General features: G+C 43.1%; 2 protein-coding genes across 2 annotated transcripts in view; one reads left to right on the top strand and one right to left on the bottom strand.

The window, feature by feature from the left end:
- B9D1 (B9 domain containing 1) overlaps positions 1–10,712 on the top strand; it is a 224,601-nt gene extending 213,889 nt beyond the window's left edge. The window contains exon 7 of the mRNA XM_077449416.1: positions 10,574–10,712. Coding sequence (XP_077305542.1) covers positions 10,574–10,623 — 50 coding nt within the window. The 3' untranslated portion in view covers positions 10,624–10,712. The remainder of the gene's footprint in view (positions 1–10,573) is intronic.
- The window catches only part of LOC143924906 (melanin-concentrating hormone receptor 1-like), a 40,362-nt gene that overhangs the window by 19,249 nt on the left and 4,184 nt on the right, over positions 1–16,929 (bottom strand). Inside the window, exon 2 of the mRNA XM_077449414.1 lies at positions 12,807–12,903. Within this exon, the coding sequence (XP_077305540.1) occupies positions 12,807–12,891 (85 nt within the window). The 5' untranslated portion in view covers positions 12,892–12,903. The remainder of the gene's footprint in view (positions 1–12,806; positions 12,904–16,929) is intronic.

Here is a 16,929-nt window from a genome sequence, read left to right as displayed (position 1 = left end):
GTAAATATGGATGTGGTTAACATTCTGTGAGCTAAGTGTAGGCAAATTCGATAACCTCCGTTTTTAACATTGTTGTAAAAAAAAAAAACAACAAAATGTAAACACTCTGGTATGTCTGCGTGATGGGCTAAAGTGATGCCTACTTGCCTACTATAAAGTGACTGACAGTCAATATACTAGATACATTTTATAATTAAAGTTAAACTAACTTTCTATGTTTTTCTTAAAGTTTCATAAAAAAAATACTTATGTCAGTGCTGCAGTTTGAATTTAAAACGTATTTGTGTCAACTGTGAAGTTAAGTCATGGATTGTGGAAACTAACTAGTGTCGGGTGATTGTATATAGTGTATACCACATTTACCACTGACTAATGCAGAGTTGCAATGCAAGGAGATCAGCTAAAAGTAGTTAGATCTGTATGTGCGCTATAATTAATCGAAATTAGTTGATTAATCAATTAAAAAAACAAAACGATTAATCAAACACAAAAATTTTAATCAGTAACAGCCCTAATATATATACATATATCCCTGTCTCCCCATCTCCTTATCTTTCACTCTTTATCACTACATCTACTCTCTCCCTCTCAGTCCCTTTTTCCTTTCCTCCCATCATCTCCTCCATGCATAAATATCTGCCCCCCATGTCTTCTCTGTTTCTCTCTCTATCTACATATCCCCTCTCACTCTCAACCTCCTCCATGCTTTTATATATCTGTCCCCCCAATCAGAATACAATATCAGGTGGTCAGGTGGTGGTGGGTCTCTGACCTTTCCAAAAAACCGAAATATCACGTTGGATAATCTGATCTTTAAAACCATTATAACAAATCAACCACCTTGGTATTCACCGATATTTTTCTGTTCAGTGACATAGTCCCCCGCCGTTCCCTCTGGATGCATAGCAATGACACGACTTGTGTGCCATCATAGGCTTTACATAGAGTGCTATGGATAGGCCTGACCCTGCAGGAGGGCACACAGTGTGGTGGCTCTCTTTTGAACACACGTACTTCTGAAGCCATCGGCTCCTCCGGCCAGTCTTCCAAACGCACTCCAAAACACCAGTCACAGAATTCTATATTGGCTTATGATAGTGAGATGAATTGGTAATCCCTGTTTCTTTTAAGAGGAGACAGGCGGATTTGATAAAGGGACACCAACACTGTTTTCTCCTTTTTCTCATGTTACCATTCATATATATATATATACCACAGTGGTACCTTGGTTCACGAACCTAATTTGTGGAACGACTCTGGTCGCAAACCGAATTGGTTTGCAAACTGAGGCAGCTTTTCTCCCAGGGTTCCATGTAAATCAGGTTAATCCGTTCTGAGCTTTTTTTTTTTGCTTATATATAAAATGATGTAATGTATGTACAGTACAAAAAAAGGATTTTCCCCACTTCAGCCCCGGAAGAATTTACCCCCTTCCTGACCAGAGCACTTTTTGCGATGCGGCACTGCGTGGCTTTAACTGACAATTGCACGGTCCTACGACGTGGCTCCCAAACAAAAATGACGTCCTTTTTTTTGCACAAATAGAGCTTTCTTTTGGTGGTATTTGATCACCTCTGCGGTTTTTAATTTTTGCGCTATAAACAAAAAAAGAGCGACAATTTTGAAGAAAAAAAAACACATTATTTTTTACTTTTCGCTATAATAAATATTCCCCAAAAATATATATAAAAAACATTTTTTTTCCTCAGTTTAGGCCGATGCATATTTTTCTACATATTATGGGGTAAAAACAAATCGCAATAAGCGATAATTGATTGGTTTGCGCAAAAGTTATAGCATTTACAAAATAGGGGATAGTTTTATAGCATTTTTATTCATTTTATTAATAATTTTTTTTTTTTACTAGTAATGGTGACGATCAGAGATTTTTATCGTGACTGCGACATTATGGCGGACACATTGGACATTTTTGACACATTTTTGGGACCATTGTCATTTATACAGCAATCAGTGCTATACAAATGTGTAAATGACACTGGCAGTGAAGGGGTTAACAACTAGGGGGCAGTGTAGGGGTTAAGTGTGCCCTGGGGAGTGTTTCTAACTGTGGGGGGGGGCGTGGCTATGTGTGACACGTCACTGATCTCTGCTCCTGATCATAGGGAGCAGAGATCAGTGATAGTGTCACTAGGCAGAACGCGGAGATGCTTGTTTACATTAGCATTTCCCCGTTCTTCCTCCCCGTGAGGCGATCGCGTGTATCCCCGAGGCAATGTAGTCCACGGGACCTGCAACCCGACTCACAGAGCTTGCCGCAGGCCGCCTCTTAAAGCGGTTAAACAGATATTAAATACAGTCTTTTCCATTAAGCTGACCTCTTTCATGTGTATATCTACAAAGAAAGATAAAAACTATAGCTCCTCTTTAAAGTGGTTGTAAACCCTTACAACACGCTTTTTGCTACAGGTAAGCCTATAATAAGGCGTACCTGTAGCTACCCCGGATATCCCCTGTATTTGCATGTGCCGGACACGGTACCATGGTAACCGCTAACAATTAACCTATACTCTGTTTACTTGTCATTTCTGGAATAAATGCTACTATATTGCTGCACCTAGATGGCGCTGCTCCTTTTTTGTCTTTGCATCTTCACAAAGCCCCTTCTAGATTGTTTCTGAGTCTGCAGCCGTCTAAAGTCAGCACCCCTTGAGATTCCAGCTTGCTCCTGAATTTGCATTGACTTTCATCTTATGGTTCGATTGATTTCCCAGTCTCTTTTGTTTTCATGTCAGATACATTTTAACAAATGCATTGGATGGACATTTCTTCTTTTAATCCTCAGTATTTTTATTTATATATTTATATCAGGTACTTACCGTATATATAACACCGTCAATTAATGCAGCGCTTTACATATACATTGTACATTCACATAGTCATGTAGGTCTGTACACCTCCACCCCCTTCTGTTCTGATGCTTGATGAGCCCACATGAATCCCGGGTGGTCAAAGAAGACAAAAAAATAACATAAAAAGTAAAAGCAAGCAGTGTATTTTGTGATTTTCTTCCTCCCTATTTCTTGCCAGCCTCCCAGGTATTTGCCAAGCCCTGCTTTACAATGAATGTGACCTTATATTAAAGTGGAGCGGAGTTCCACCCATAAAATAAACTTTGCAGAAATCAACAGCATTATACATCAGGAAAAACATTTGGAATTTATTTTTATTTTTTTACTTACCCCTTCAGCACTGTTGCTATGGGGTCCTTTGTATTCTACCACTTCCTCTCCACGGCACCTGACGTCATTTCCCTCGGCGCCTGTGCTCGCTAGTGCTCCTGGGAGATGCTTGTCATAATTTCCAAGGAGTCATTGGGCAGTGCTTTGTTGCCATCACAGGGCGGGCACTCTTGACGCCGCCGCCTGTTGTGATGGCAATGTCAGAAGTGTACAGCGTTGCAAAACTGTACCTCCTGCGCATGCGCGAGAACGGGCGGTGCATGCCCGTCACTCAGCTGCACCTGATCCCGGAAGATAGTGCTTGTGCGTTTCACATGCCCACAAGCAAAATGGAAAATGCCAGGAGACAATAATAAAAGATCGGCAATCAAGCTGGCGATAGATCTTAAAACATGAGTTCTATATATGAGTTCTAATCCAAACATATTAACCACTTCGCGACCGCCTCATACAGATATACTGCGGCAGAAGGGCACATACAGGCAGATTAATATAAGTGTACGTTGCCCTTTAAGAGGCAGCTTGCGCACACGCGCGCCAGGAGCTCTGTGACCGTGATCGTGGGTCCCGTGGACCTGATGTCCGCAGGGATACCCGCGATCTCCTCGTGGTGAGGAAGAACAGGGAGATGCTAATGTAAACGAGCATCACCCTGTTCTGCCTAGTGACACTGATCAGCTCTCCCTGTAATCAGGAGCGCTGATCAGTGACGTGTCACACACAGTGCCTCCCCCCCACAGTTAGAATCACTCCCTAGGACACACTTAACCCTTGCAGCCCCACCTAGTGGTTAACTCCTTCACTGCCAGTGACATTTTTACAGTAATCAATGCATTTTTTTAGCATTGATTGCTGCATTAATGTGAATGGTCCCAAAAATGTGTCAAAAGTGTCGGATGTGTCTGCCATAATATCGCAGTCACGATAAAAATCGGTGCCATTTCTAGTAAAAAAAAAATTTATCAATATAAATGTCATAAAACTATCCCCTATTTTGTAGACGCTATAAATTTTGCGCAAACCAATAAATGCTTATTGCAATTTATTTTACCAAAAATATGTAGAAGAATACATATCGGCTGAAACTGAGGAAAAAAATGTTTTTTTAAATATTTTTTGGGGATATTTATTATAGCAAAAAGTAAAAAATAATGTGTTTTTTTTTCAAAATTGACATTTTTTGTTTATAGCGCAAAAAATAAAAACCGCAGAGGTGATCAAATACCACCAAAAGAAAGCTCTATTTGTGAGAAAAAAAGAACATCAATTTTCTTTGGGTCCCGCGTCACACGACCGCGCAATTATCAGTTAAAACGATGCAGTGCCGTATAGCAAAAAGTGCTCTGGTCAGGAAGAGGGTAAATTCTTCCGGGGCTGAAGTGGTTAATTTTAAAAAATAAAAAACAAATTGTATACAGATGGAACTCCGCTTTAAGCTTATAATTGGTCATTTACTATTACCACAAACAATTCTCCAGCATTTGTACATCTCCTTCTAGAAGCCTCGCCAGTCCCGTCACCCCACAACTGGGCCATTTCCATTACTGCTGTGTTCAGGTCTAATTACTCTCTGTGTCTATTCTGCAGCGGTGCCAATTAGTTATCAGACTGTTAATTAGAATTACAGATGTTGGGAAGGGTTTGATCATAAGAGAAGAGACTGAAATTGGATGGCGGTAGCCGTTCCATGTAAGCCTGGATGAGGAGCTTTTATCTCCCCAGGATACTAGATGCTAAACGCACGTTACAAAACTGCAATGGGGGCCAAGGACAAGAGCCTGGAGACACATAAACGGTAAAACATGCAATGCTTGATTAACCAATATGTCTGCTGCCACCAACGGGAATGACTGCCAAATAAAATACCATCACAACCTACCCGTAGTATACCCCATCATCTACTTTTCTGGGTGTTCTGCTGTTTCTACATTTTTCATTCTCAATTCTTCTTCTTGTGTACAGCTCTTCACTTTCCTCTATCCTAGCTCCACTCAATTTTTCTTTTACCACAAATATGTAGAAGAATAAATATCGGCCTAAACTGAGAAAGAAATTCGTTTTTTTTATATATTTTTGGGGGATATTTATTATAGCAAAAAAGTAAAAAAATTATTTTATTTTTTTATAAATTGTTGCTCTTTTTTTGTTTATAGCGCAAAAAATTAAAACCGCAGAGGTGATCAAATACCACCAAAATAAAGCTCTATTTGTGGGAAAAAAAGACATCAATTTTGTTTGGATGCAACATCGCACAACAGCACAATTGTCAGCTAAATTGTCAGCTAAACTGACGCAATGCCGTATAGCAAAAAGTGCTCTGGTTAGGAAGGGGGTAAATCCTTCCGGGGCTGAAGTGGTTAAAGTTTATCATAACCGGGATGTCTACTAGACTCTTGTTTGGACAGATTTGTTAGTGTGTTATTCCTAAAGACCCGTACACACAATCTGACTTTTTGACAACAAACATGCAAATGAGCTGTTTTAAGGCAACATCCGACCGTGTGTACGCTCCATCGGACAAACTTTTTCGGTTTTCATCGGACTTTTGTTGGCTGTGCGAACGGACAAACTTTCGGGCAACAAAAGTCCAATGAAGCAAAGTTTGATCGTGTGTACTGAAAACCATAGAACTTTTGTACAAAGTACATACCATAGCAGGGCAGAAGTGACGTTAAATCTTAACCACTTCCCACCCGGCCAATGCATATATACGGCCGGGTGGGAGCCGTCTACTCCTGATAGGACGTTCAGGAACGTCATTCAGGAGTAGCGGGATCGCGCGCGCGCGCGCCCGCGCAGCGGCGCGATCCCGATGTGCTCGTGTCACCCGGACACGGCACATCTCAGATCGGCAGGAGGGCTCTGTGATTGGCCCTCCTGATCACATGACGGCCGTGTCCAATCACGGCCGTCATGTGATGTAAACAAACAGCCGGTTGCTAGGCAATCGGCTCTCCTCTCCTCACACGGAAGTCACCGCTGAGGAGAGGAGAGCAGAACGCTGCAGCCGGCTGATGATCAGTGAGTATGGGCTGCTTTTTACAGCTTTTTACTCACTGATCATCAGTGTAGTGTAAACACACAACACACAACACAGTGCAAACACAGTCCCCACATATGTCCCCAAAACACACATGTCCCCAAAACATACATGTCCCCAAATAATAAAAACACATGTCCCTAATAATAAAAACATGTCCCCCACATATGTCCCACTAAAATCACATGTCCCAATGATTATCTGCACACATATGTATGTGATCACCTGCACACATATGTACATGATCATTTGCGTACATATGTCCGTGATCACACAAACCAATTATTATACACTTAACGGAATTTTTTTTACCAAAAACATGTAGCAGAATACATTTTGGCTTAAATTTATGACAAAATTTGATTTTATTGGATTTCTTTTCAAATAGAAAAAAGAAAATATTGTTTTTTTTCCAAATTTCCGCTATTTTTGCGCTTATATCGCAAAAAAAAAAAACGGAGTCGTGAATAAATAACACCAAAATAAAGCTCTATTTGTGCGAACAAAATGATAACAATTTCATTTGGGTACAGTGTAGCATGACCGCGCAATTGTCACTGAAAGCGCTAGAGCGCTGAAAGCTGAAAATTGGGCTGGGAAGGAAGGGGGTATAAGTGCCCTGTATTGTAGTGGTTAAAGGGCCATTTTTTCAAAGTAATTTTTTTCAAATGGCAAATTTTTTATTTTTTTATTATTGCATTTAAGTCCAAATATAAGATCTGAGGACTTTTTGCCCCCAGATCTCATATTTAAGAGGACCTGGCATGCTTTTTTCTATTACAAGGGATGTTTACGTATACAGAGTGTAAAATAGTAATAAAGATGGTAGGTCCACCCCTTTTTTTACGCGTTTCGACTCACACAACCATCATCTGGGGTGTGGACCCCCCAGCAGCATGTTGTGTTTTTATCAGCTTCGTTTGTGAGTAGTTTTTAAACCTGTTTAATAAAACTTCTATGCTTTAAATACTACACTATGGCGGTCCCTCTTAATCTATTTTTCTGAGTTTACCTGCCATTCACGAGGAAGTGAGAGAAGTCTCCTATAGATTGTGTCACACAGCCGTTCTTTGCAATCATCCTGGTGTTCATCATCTGTGTTGCTGTTCACTCACAGCAGTGAGGTAATTGCATAATATTTGTTTTTTTGCACGGATCATCACGGATGGATTAATTGCCCAGCACGCTGCACGTTTTACTTAGCGTATTCACCGGATTGCATGATCTGATTGTGTATGGGACATTTACCTTCAATCACGTTGGCCACTTGAATTGAATATTTTATATTTTTCTTTCTTTACCTGTTTGTGCTCCATTTTACAAATTTTTTGATAAGCAACATTCACTTTTTAAATTTTTTGGTTTGTATGACAAACTTGCGTGTTTTTTTGCACATACAGTCACTTAAGGGCCGGTTCACACTGCGACGCGAGGCGAGGCGACACGGCTCGCCTCGCCTCGCTCCCGCAAGTCGCCCCCATTCAGTGCTATGGAACCGTTCTGAGAGGAGCGACTCGAGTCGCTCCGACTCAGAAAAAAGGTTCCTGTACTACTTCGGGGCGACTTCGGGGGCGACTTGCATTGACTTCTATGCAGAAGTCCTCTGCAAGTCGCCGCTGAGGTCCGTGCAGGTCGCGGCGAGGCAAGTCGGAGACGCCTCGCCGCGCATCGCTGTGTGAACCGGCCCTTATGGTCTTTGCACCAGTTATCACTTTAACGTATATCCAGAATTTGTCTTTGCTTCACTATATACATTTTGTAATTAAGTTTATACACTTCATATATGTATTTTGGTCTATATGACAAATCTGCGTTTGTTTGCACATAGAGTCACCTTATGGTTTTATGCACTAGTTATTACTGTTATATATGCACAGAAGCATCACCTGATTAATTTATGCACAGTTGCACTTTATTTGATAATCGCATACCTGTGGCCTATCGCGATCATTGTATGGTTGGAAATCAGCGCATCACATCCTTTATTTCAATCGCTTAAATAAGAATAATAACCCCAAAATGCTCAAAACACCGCCTAATTTCCGTATGACGTCACTTCCGGTGTCATCCCCGGAAGTGAAAGGCTTATATCTCATATAGTCACCATATAGAGTGTCCAAAGCATCAGGAAATATTTGTTAATTTGAAGGGTGGGACCTACCAGCAGATATCGCTTTATTACTATTTTACACGCTGTATACGTTTATGGAAATGTGAGTAATCTACTTTTTATATTAAAATTATTTTTAAATGAGGTCACGCTATATGAGTATTTTTATTTTCATGACTTGCGTGAAATACCAAGCGTCTACTTCCCATTTGAAGTGTATGGTGCCAGTTATTGAAGGTTTAAGGATATAAATATATTCATCGGATTCATCCACCTAGAGGCGATTCAGTTCGCATTGTGCGCTATACAAGTATTTCATTCATTCATTTATTCATCCAACTGATAAAGCTCTTTTGACTTGGGTGGTGTAAGCCCCACCAGGTCAATACTATCCGGTAAGCCTCCTCCTAATCATGGTGGTGGTGGTGTTTTTCTTTCTTGAAAGAGCTAAACTTGGGATTGAATTTCTACACTTATTCACGTATTTATGAAGTCACCTGGATTTATTGTATGGATATTGTGCACTTTCAAAAATGTGCGTTAAAGGACTTTTTGGACTTTTCTGATAGACAATTTTTTACACATGTTCACTTTGTTTTGGTGATTCACTTATTATTTTTGAATATTCAACACTGTTCTGTATTCTTTAAAGGTTTATGTTCACATTGTGTCATTATATGTAATGTTCTCAGTGGTTCACATTCACATTGTACCATTCTTATTGTAACATAGCGCTACACTTTTTTTCACGTATATGTGTATACGCATGTCTTCAGATGCAGACTTTTGGATTTTGTGCTATTGATGTGAACGCAGTGTATGTTGACGCAGCTGTGTGAATTTCTCCATTGAAAACAATGCAGCTGCATTCAAATCTGTAAATAAAAACCGGTTGTAAATGTGTTTTTTTAAAACTCTGTGAATGAGGCCTTAAAGCGGAACCTCACCCAAAAGGGGAAGTTCCACTTTTCTGCTGCCACTCATCTTCAATTTTTGGCACTTTCAAAATTCTTTTTTTGGGGAATGGGTACCTGGTTTTCACAGGCACCCACTCTCTCTTCTGCCCATATCTGAGGAAAGTTCAGCCTCTCCTCTTTGCTGGCGGCCTTCTGGGACCAGTTACATGTCCCATAAGGCTGCGGGACCATTCACAAACCACAAGAAGTCACAGCCGATTTCCCACACTATATACAGTATGCTGGCACCTGGGACCTGAAGACATGGGTGAGGACAGCGCTGGATCTTTGGACAGGTCCCCATTTTATTAAAAGTCAACATTTTTTATTTTTATTTTTTTTTCATAGGGTGAAGATCCTCTTTAATAAAAATAGAAAACAGACTGACTCAGGGACAGAACTTTCTAGGAACCGTTCCTGGAAGCCAAAAAAAGTCCATGTATCACCCATTGGGCTCCATGCTCCACACCTGGTGGGAATGTGCACCTACATAAGGTTTTTGGGTTTTGCATTTTTCGCATCTATGGTGCTGTGGTGGATGCTCATACTCCAATCTCCCCTTCCACTGCTCTTCCCTCTCTACTTCACGATTCTCTGTCCTGCGCTTATTCCTCATTGCAGCCAGGAATCCCAATGGCAGGCAATGGAAGTCTGTAGATGTCTCTACTACTGTAGAATGGATGGCTGAACATACTCGCATTCAATGTTTGGCAGCACTGGTAGCACAACATCAAGATAAATACTCTGATTATATGGCCACGTCACGTGGTCCATCTGGATTTCCTTTTCAGACTCTCAGCGTTTTCATACCGTATTCTCTTGATTCTGGACCTTTTAAGTTTAAGGTTGTGATTGTGATCCCCTTGCCCGCACCCTATCACCTTTTTTTTGCTTTTCTCGCAACTTATTCTGCCCATCTTTGCTCTCTCTCTCTTCTCTCCCTTTCTCCTCCTTACCCTCTTGAGGACAGGTGCTAATTTAATTTGCGGTCCACTGTCCTCCTGGGGGTTTTGAGGGTTTATCACCTCTCTGCCTCGAAGTGGCCTTTCCCTTTATGACTCTCCTTTTTTCATTTTTGAGATTTTGTTCATTTACAGGCCATACCGGCTGATGCTTGCCAACCCTTGCTGAGACCTCCGTGACACACCTACTGACAAAACCTACCACTGTCCTCCTGGGGGTGTTGAGGGTTTATCACCTCTCAGCCTCAAAGTAGCATTTCCCTTTTGGTCCTCCTTTTCTTAATTTTTGTGTTTTGTTTTTTTAGGGAGAACCAACTACAATCAATACTGGCTGATGCTTTCTGACCCTTGCTGAGACCTCCGTGACACACCTAATGACAACACTTACCATCCTACTCCCCAGATAAGCTCCTAAAATGCAACAGTATAATATAATAAACATACCTTTTTATTATTAAGAAAAAACAATTGTATTTATTACAAGCAGTCATATAGGCCTGACAATTCATGTAGCACTTTTCATACTGTACATTGGCCTTGGTCCCTGCAGTCAAGGAGCTTACAATTTAGGCAGCCTATCTCACATGGATATACACAAACACATACTAGGGTCAATTTAAACCTAGTACACTCTATCAGTTTTTTTTCGTTCAACTCAGAAGGCTGAATAAAAAAAAAAACTGAAGAGCTTGGGAAGAGATCATGTACTAACAATCAGATGTTAGTGTGGTGATTACCCGCTGAGCTATTGTTCTGACAGGGGCCACCAGAACACACTGGATGCCGATTGGCAGACGTTTTTTGGTCATGCCTCTTCGGACATTCGGCCGGGTTCTGTCAGACCGCCTGCCATACACATGGGCCGAATGTTGGCGAGTTTCTATTGAACCGGACAATACAGCGCAATATTCGGCCCGTGTGTATGGGGCTTTTGACCTAGAAAAGTGCTTTCAGACTCTTTCTCTATGATTAAACCCCCCACTCTGAGCTTTCCTAAACAGAGCAGACCAGTTAGGGTAAGGAGTGACGGCTGGTGTTCTGAGGAGAAGTGCCGCCCGCAGGGCGCATACGCCGTATGTAACAGCACAACAGCTGATTTTACCGTCAGCTGTTGTGATGGCGGCACTTTACAGGCGCACAATAGACGACAGATTTTTTATTTTCTCTAATGCCCCATACACGCGGTCTGACATTCGGACCATAAAATCTGTCGGATTTTTTCCGATGGATTTTGGTCGAAACTTGTGTTGCACACACACGGTCGCACAAAGTTGTCGAAAAATCCTATCGTTCTGAATGAGGTGATGTCAAACACGTATGTCGGGACTATAAACGGGCTAGTAGCCAATAGCTTTCGTCTCTTCGTTTATTCTAAGCATGCGTGGCACTTTGTCCGTCGGAATTGTCTACACACAATTGGAATTTATGCGATCGGATTTTGTTTTAGATCCTACTTTCAAACTTTGTACGTTGAAAAAAGTCAGATGGAGCCCACACACGGTCGGATTTTCCGACAACATGATCCGACCGTGTGTATGGGGCATTAGATTGTGCCCCACACTCCTCCGCGCTCCCGTGGTGTGTTCATGTCCATGATGGGCAGATTTCTACACGTTATGGGCGGAATGTAAAAGTCCGTCCATCACAATGGTTTTTTTTTTGCTGCACTGGCCATCTATTTCCACCCACAATTCGCCCACACCATGTAGAAATCCGGCCATCATGGATATGAACTCGCCACGGGAGCGCGGCAGAGTGTGGGGCACAATCTGACAGAAAATGTCATCTATTGTGTGCCTGCGCCATCTCACTGTCACAACAGCTAATGTTAAAATCAGCTGTTGTGCTGTTATGTACGGTGCATGTCTGGCACATGCGCCCTTCAGTCCAGGCACTATGCGATGGGGGGCACTTCTCGACAGGACACCGTCAGCCCTGACCTCTTGCCTGTCTAGACCAAGATCTTGAGTTTAGATTTTGTATCTCATTACAATACTGTCAGCTGTTGCCAGTCAAGGTGTTTTTGAAGACCGTAAACTGGGAGGTGTCCACAGCAAAGTCCATATATCCTGGTAAATCCTGGGCAGGTTCTTAGGTTCCTTGTCTCTCTTTAGAGCCTACATTTGTCTGGTGATGCAAAGGGCCACTTTGGTCCTTTGGCCCAAAGGGACATAGAGTACAGTAGAAGCTTGTTTGCTTTCAGTTCCTCTCTCTCTGAATGAAACTCCCCTGAGATCACCTAAACAGAGCAGGCAAGGAAGGGGGAAGAGTTACTGCTCTGACTCATTCAAATGTATGTAAATTTCTGTTGAGCTATTGAACTCTGTAACCATTTTTTTTTTTTGCCACCAAATAAACATAGCCTGGAAAACTTAAAGAAATTAGGTTAAAGTCTCACCTGCTGTCATGGAATAAAAATTTGAAATATTCAAATGCTATATTTCAGATTTCAATAACTAAAAACTTTACTTTTTGATGTTATTTTATTCCTTACTATAATAAATAAAGAAATTAAACAAAGTTTTTATTGCAATGTACCTGCAGAAGGAGACCCGGTACCAGTCAGATTGGAGTCATTGCAATCACAGAGCCCCAAACGCATCCTGTTGTCAATCTCTGCCATGTTTTTGTAGCCCTGGCGGAAAAGAAATGTCCATATTAGTATGGCCAGACTGTATTTGGTAACAAGCATCATGTCAGTTACAGCAAGAAATTGGATTTGTTGGTTTACTCTTTTTACAGTACATATATTGGCAAAAAAAAAAAAAAAAACGTTGTTCTTTTTGATCTGCCAGAAATACAATCCAAGCTCCTATCTTTGTGTAGTGAACTGATAACACTGCAGCATTGTGAGCCCTGTTTGCTGGACTACAAAACACAGTGGTGGCTGCTGCTCAAATTTTTTCTTGGGGGGGGGGGGGGGGGCGCAAACAAACTAAAAAATTCTGAAAAAAAACATCAATTGCAGCCACTGTGCCCATCAAACGCAGCCACTGTGCCCATCAATTGCAGCCACTGTGCCATCAAACGCAGCCACTATGCCATCAAACGCAGCCACTGTGCCCATCAAACGCAGCCACTGTGCCCATCAATTGCCGCCACTATGCCCATCAAACGCTGCCACTGTGCCAAATGCAGCCACTGCACCCATCAATTACTGCCATTGTGCCCATCAAATGCAGCCTCTGTGCCAACAAATGCAGTCACTGTACCCATCATTTGCCACCACTATGCCCATGAAATGCAGCCACTGTGCTCATGAAACGCAGCCAATGTGGCCATCAATTGCAGCCACTGTGCCATCACACGCAGCCAATGTGCCATCACACGCAGCCACTATGCCATCAAAAGCAGCCACTGTACCCATAAATTACCACCACTGTGCCCATCAAACGCAGCTTCTGTGGCATCAAATGCAGCCACTGTACCTATCAATTGCCGCCACTGTGCCCATCAAACACAGCAACTGTGCCATCAATTGCAGCCACTGTGCTATCAAACACAGCCACTGTGCCATCAAACGCAGCCACTATGCCATCAAACGCAGCCACTGTACCCATCAATTGCCACCACCATGCCCATCAAACGCAGCTACTGTGCCATCAAACGCAGCCACTGTGCCATCAAACGCAGCCACTATGCCATCAAACGCAGCCACTGTACCCATCAACTGCCGCCACTATGCCCATCAAACGCTGCCACTGTGCCAAATGCAGCCACTGCACCCATCAACTGCCGCCACTGTGCCCATCAAATGCAGCCACTGTGCCAATCAATTGCCACCACTGTGCCCATCAAATGCAGCTACTATGCCCATCAATTGCCGCCACTGTGCCATCGAACGCAGCCACGTGCCAAATGCAGTCACTGTGCCCATCAATTGTGGGCCAGTGTGCCAATCAAACGTATCCACTGTGCCCATCAAATGCAGCCACTGTATCCATCAATTTCAGCATCTGTACCTATCAAACGCAGCTACTGCGCCTATCAATTGCTGCCACTGTGTCATCAAACGCAGCCACTGTGCCCATCAAACACTGCCACTGTGCCCATCAATTGCCGCCCCTGTGCCCATCAAATGCTGCCAGTGTGCCCCCGCCAGCCCAGGACTTACCCTGTCTCAGCGGGGCAGTGGGTCAGGGCGGCAGTGTCCTCCACGCTCCTCGATGTCTTCTCCCGTCCTCTCTTCCCGTCTTCTGCTATGATTGGATGCCTGATAGGTGTCCTATCACAGCACCTGTCGTTTCAGCCAATCAGGTGACAAGTAACTGACCCGAGCACCTGATTGGCGGAGAGGCGGGTCAGTGTTAGGAAAGTGAATATTCATCACACAGCTGAGTGAACTACGTGCGCCCAGCATGGCACTCACTGTTCACCTTTTTGGACGCCTATTAGAGCCTATGGCTCTAATCTGGTGCTTCAAAAAAAAAAAATACCCCAACGCTGTAATTGAATCGTTCTGCACTCCTGTTACCTCTGTTCAGCAGACAGTGGACTGAAGCCCAGGGTCGGATGATGTCATAGAAGCCGGTCCAGGATTGGGCAAGATGATGACGATGAACTCGGGATCCGCCTACATGTCTGGACCGTCACCAGGCTCAGCCTCTCAGTGAGCCGCTGAGAGCCTGAGCTGGCCGCTCCGCCTCCCTCCATTATTCCGTAAATACTAATTACTAACTTTACTGAGAAGATTAGGTACAGCCCCCCCCCCCCCCCCATATACACAATCTCCATTCTCTCCATTTTCTACATTTTGCAGCAACATTGATCGAAAACCTTGCATTTCTTATGCTGGACCCAACGTGCTACAAGTATACGAGACACAACTGCTGACTTGTTTTACATGGTGCAATTTCTCTGCCTGACTTCTAGATATTGACTTTTTTTTTTAAGTTTGTGAATCACTAATTTAAAGCAAGCATGTAGCCCGTGAAGCATTGAGACACATACTACAGTGATCAACTAGTACCAAACGGAGGGTAACAATGATTGCTGAGCTACATCTGTGGATGTCTATTATGACCAGAGGGAAATGTTCAGATTTTCCTTGTGCTTTGCTGCTTGTGCACAGCTCTCTATGTTTGACATTGCAGTGTTGATTTAGACACAGCATTCTATATGTCTACATGGCAACGAGCACAGTTTGACCCTTTCAGAAGAGGACCCCAATAAGGAAAAAAAATATGAATGCATATCGGAGGGCCCTGCTCATTAGATCATTAAATATATATATATATATATATATATATATATATATAATGAGGAGGGCCCTCCGATATGCATACATATTTTTTTCCTTATTATGGTCCTCTTCTGAAAGGGTCAAACTATATATATATATATGTGTGACGGTACAGTTCCCTGTCCTAGTAATTGTCGCCAAGGTTTCTCAAATAGGCAGGTTGAGGGGCTCCAGGGGTATTTAATGTGGAGGAATCTGTTTTATCAGTTTCCTCCAAAGTTTGTAAAATCCAGTTGGGGACCTGGAGCCTGGAGATTCCATAGTGTTATGGGTGGGATGGAATCTCCAATCCTGGGACCGGGTTTTGGGAACAGTCAGGAGTCTGGCTGGTTGATTGAGCAGGTGGGTCCTGGGCTTATTGCAGAGTCAGGATTAGGGTTCTGGGCTCCACCCAGAGAGACAGGAGGTGTGCGGTTGTGCACTAGGGAAAGCCAGAGACCCAAGTCTGAGGATCAGAGTAGCGAGGGGCTGCTTTCTAGATAGACGCTGTGTGCATCTAAGTAGATAGATGAGAGCCTGAAGTGGAAGGCCTGAGCAGCAAGGAAGCTGAAAAGAGGTAGGGTCCTTTCACACGGGGCGGATCAGTTCTGATCCGCCCCGTGGATGTCCGTTTGCTCAGCGGGGATCACTCCGCCGATCCCCGCTGAGCAGGGAGATGACAGGTCTGTCTCCGCACACTGTGCAGGGACGGACCTGTCACAGCGCCGCTCTCCCCTATGGGAGATCGGATGACGACGGACCGCAGTGCCCGTTGTCACCCGATCCGATCCGCAGACGGATGGAAAAATAGCTTTTTCCTCCGTCACACTTTTTCGGATCGGAGCGGGTCGGATGTCAGCGGACATGTCACCGCTGACATCCGACGCTCCATAGACCTCTATGGAGCACCCGTTCAGGTCCGCCTGAAAAACTGACAGGCGGGCCTGAACGGGACGTTAGTGTGAAAGGGGCCGTACAGTAGCTGTACGGCCAAGAGGGCTGAAGCATAAAGCCTAAGTGGCAGTACTGCTGAAGAGAGCCAGGTGGCTCGGCATTTTTCATTTATTGTTTTTGGGAGAAGAACCCCTTTGTTGGCAACCAAGTGCATGTATGAACTTTGTTTTGTTCCTCTTAATAAAAGTGGGCTACCATGCCCTTAAACTAAAGTTCCTGTCTGCTGTGAACTTACTGAAAGGGCATATCTACAACTGAGTTAAACATCCTCCAATGTCACAATATATATCTATACCCACATAGCTCCCAACTGCCCCTGATCTGTCCCTCATTCCTCCTCATTTGTCCCTCATTTTGGTCTGATTTATATAGTTGTATATAAAATGCACTTTTTATCTATCAAAAAGTATTTCCCAGTGCTAAACCTTTCATCTGATTTCTAAATTGCTGCATTTGTAAATTCCAAAAGTCAATATAAAGGAATAG

Source organism: Lithobates pipiens, unplaced genomic scaffold (genome assembly GCF_037356315.1).
Source record: "Lithobates pipiens isolate NorthernLeopardFrog02 unplaced genomic scaffold, aLitPip1_a1.2 Scaffold_22, whole genome shotgun sequence".
NCBI lineage: Eukaryota > Metazoa > Chordata > Amphibia > Anura > Ranidae > Lithobates > Lithobates pipiens.
The sequence above is the reverse complement of the archived record's forward strand: the minus strand, read 5'-3'. Positions and strand labels throughout refer to the sequence as shown.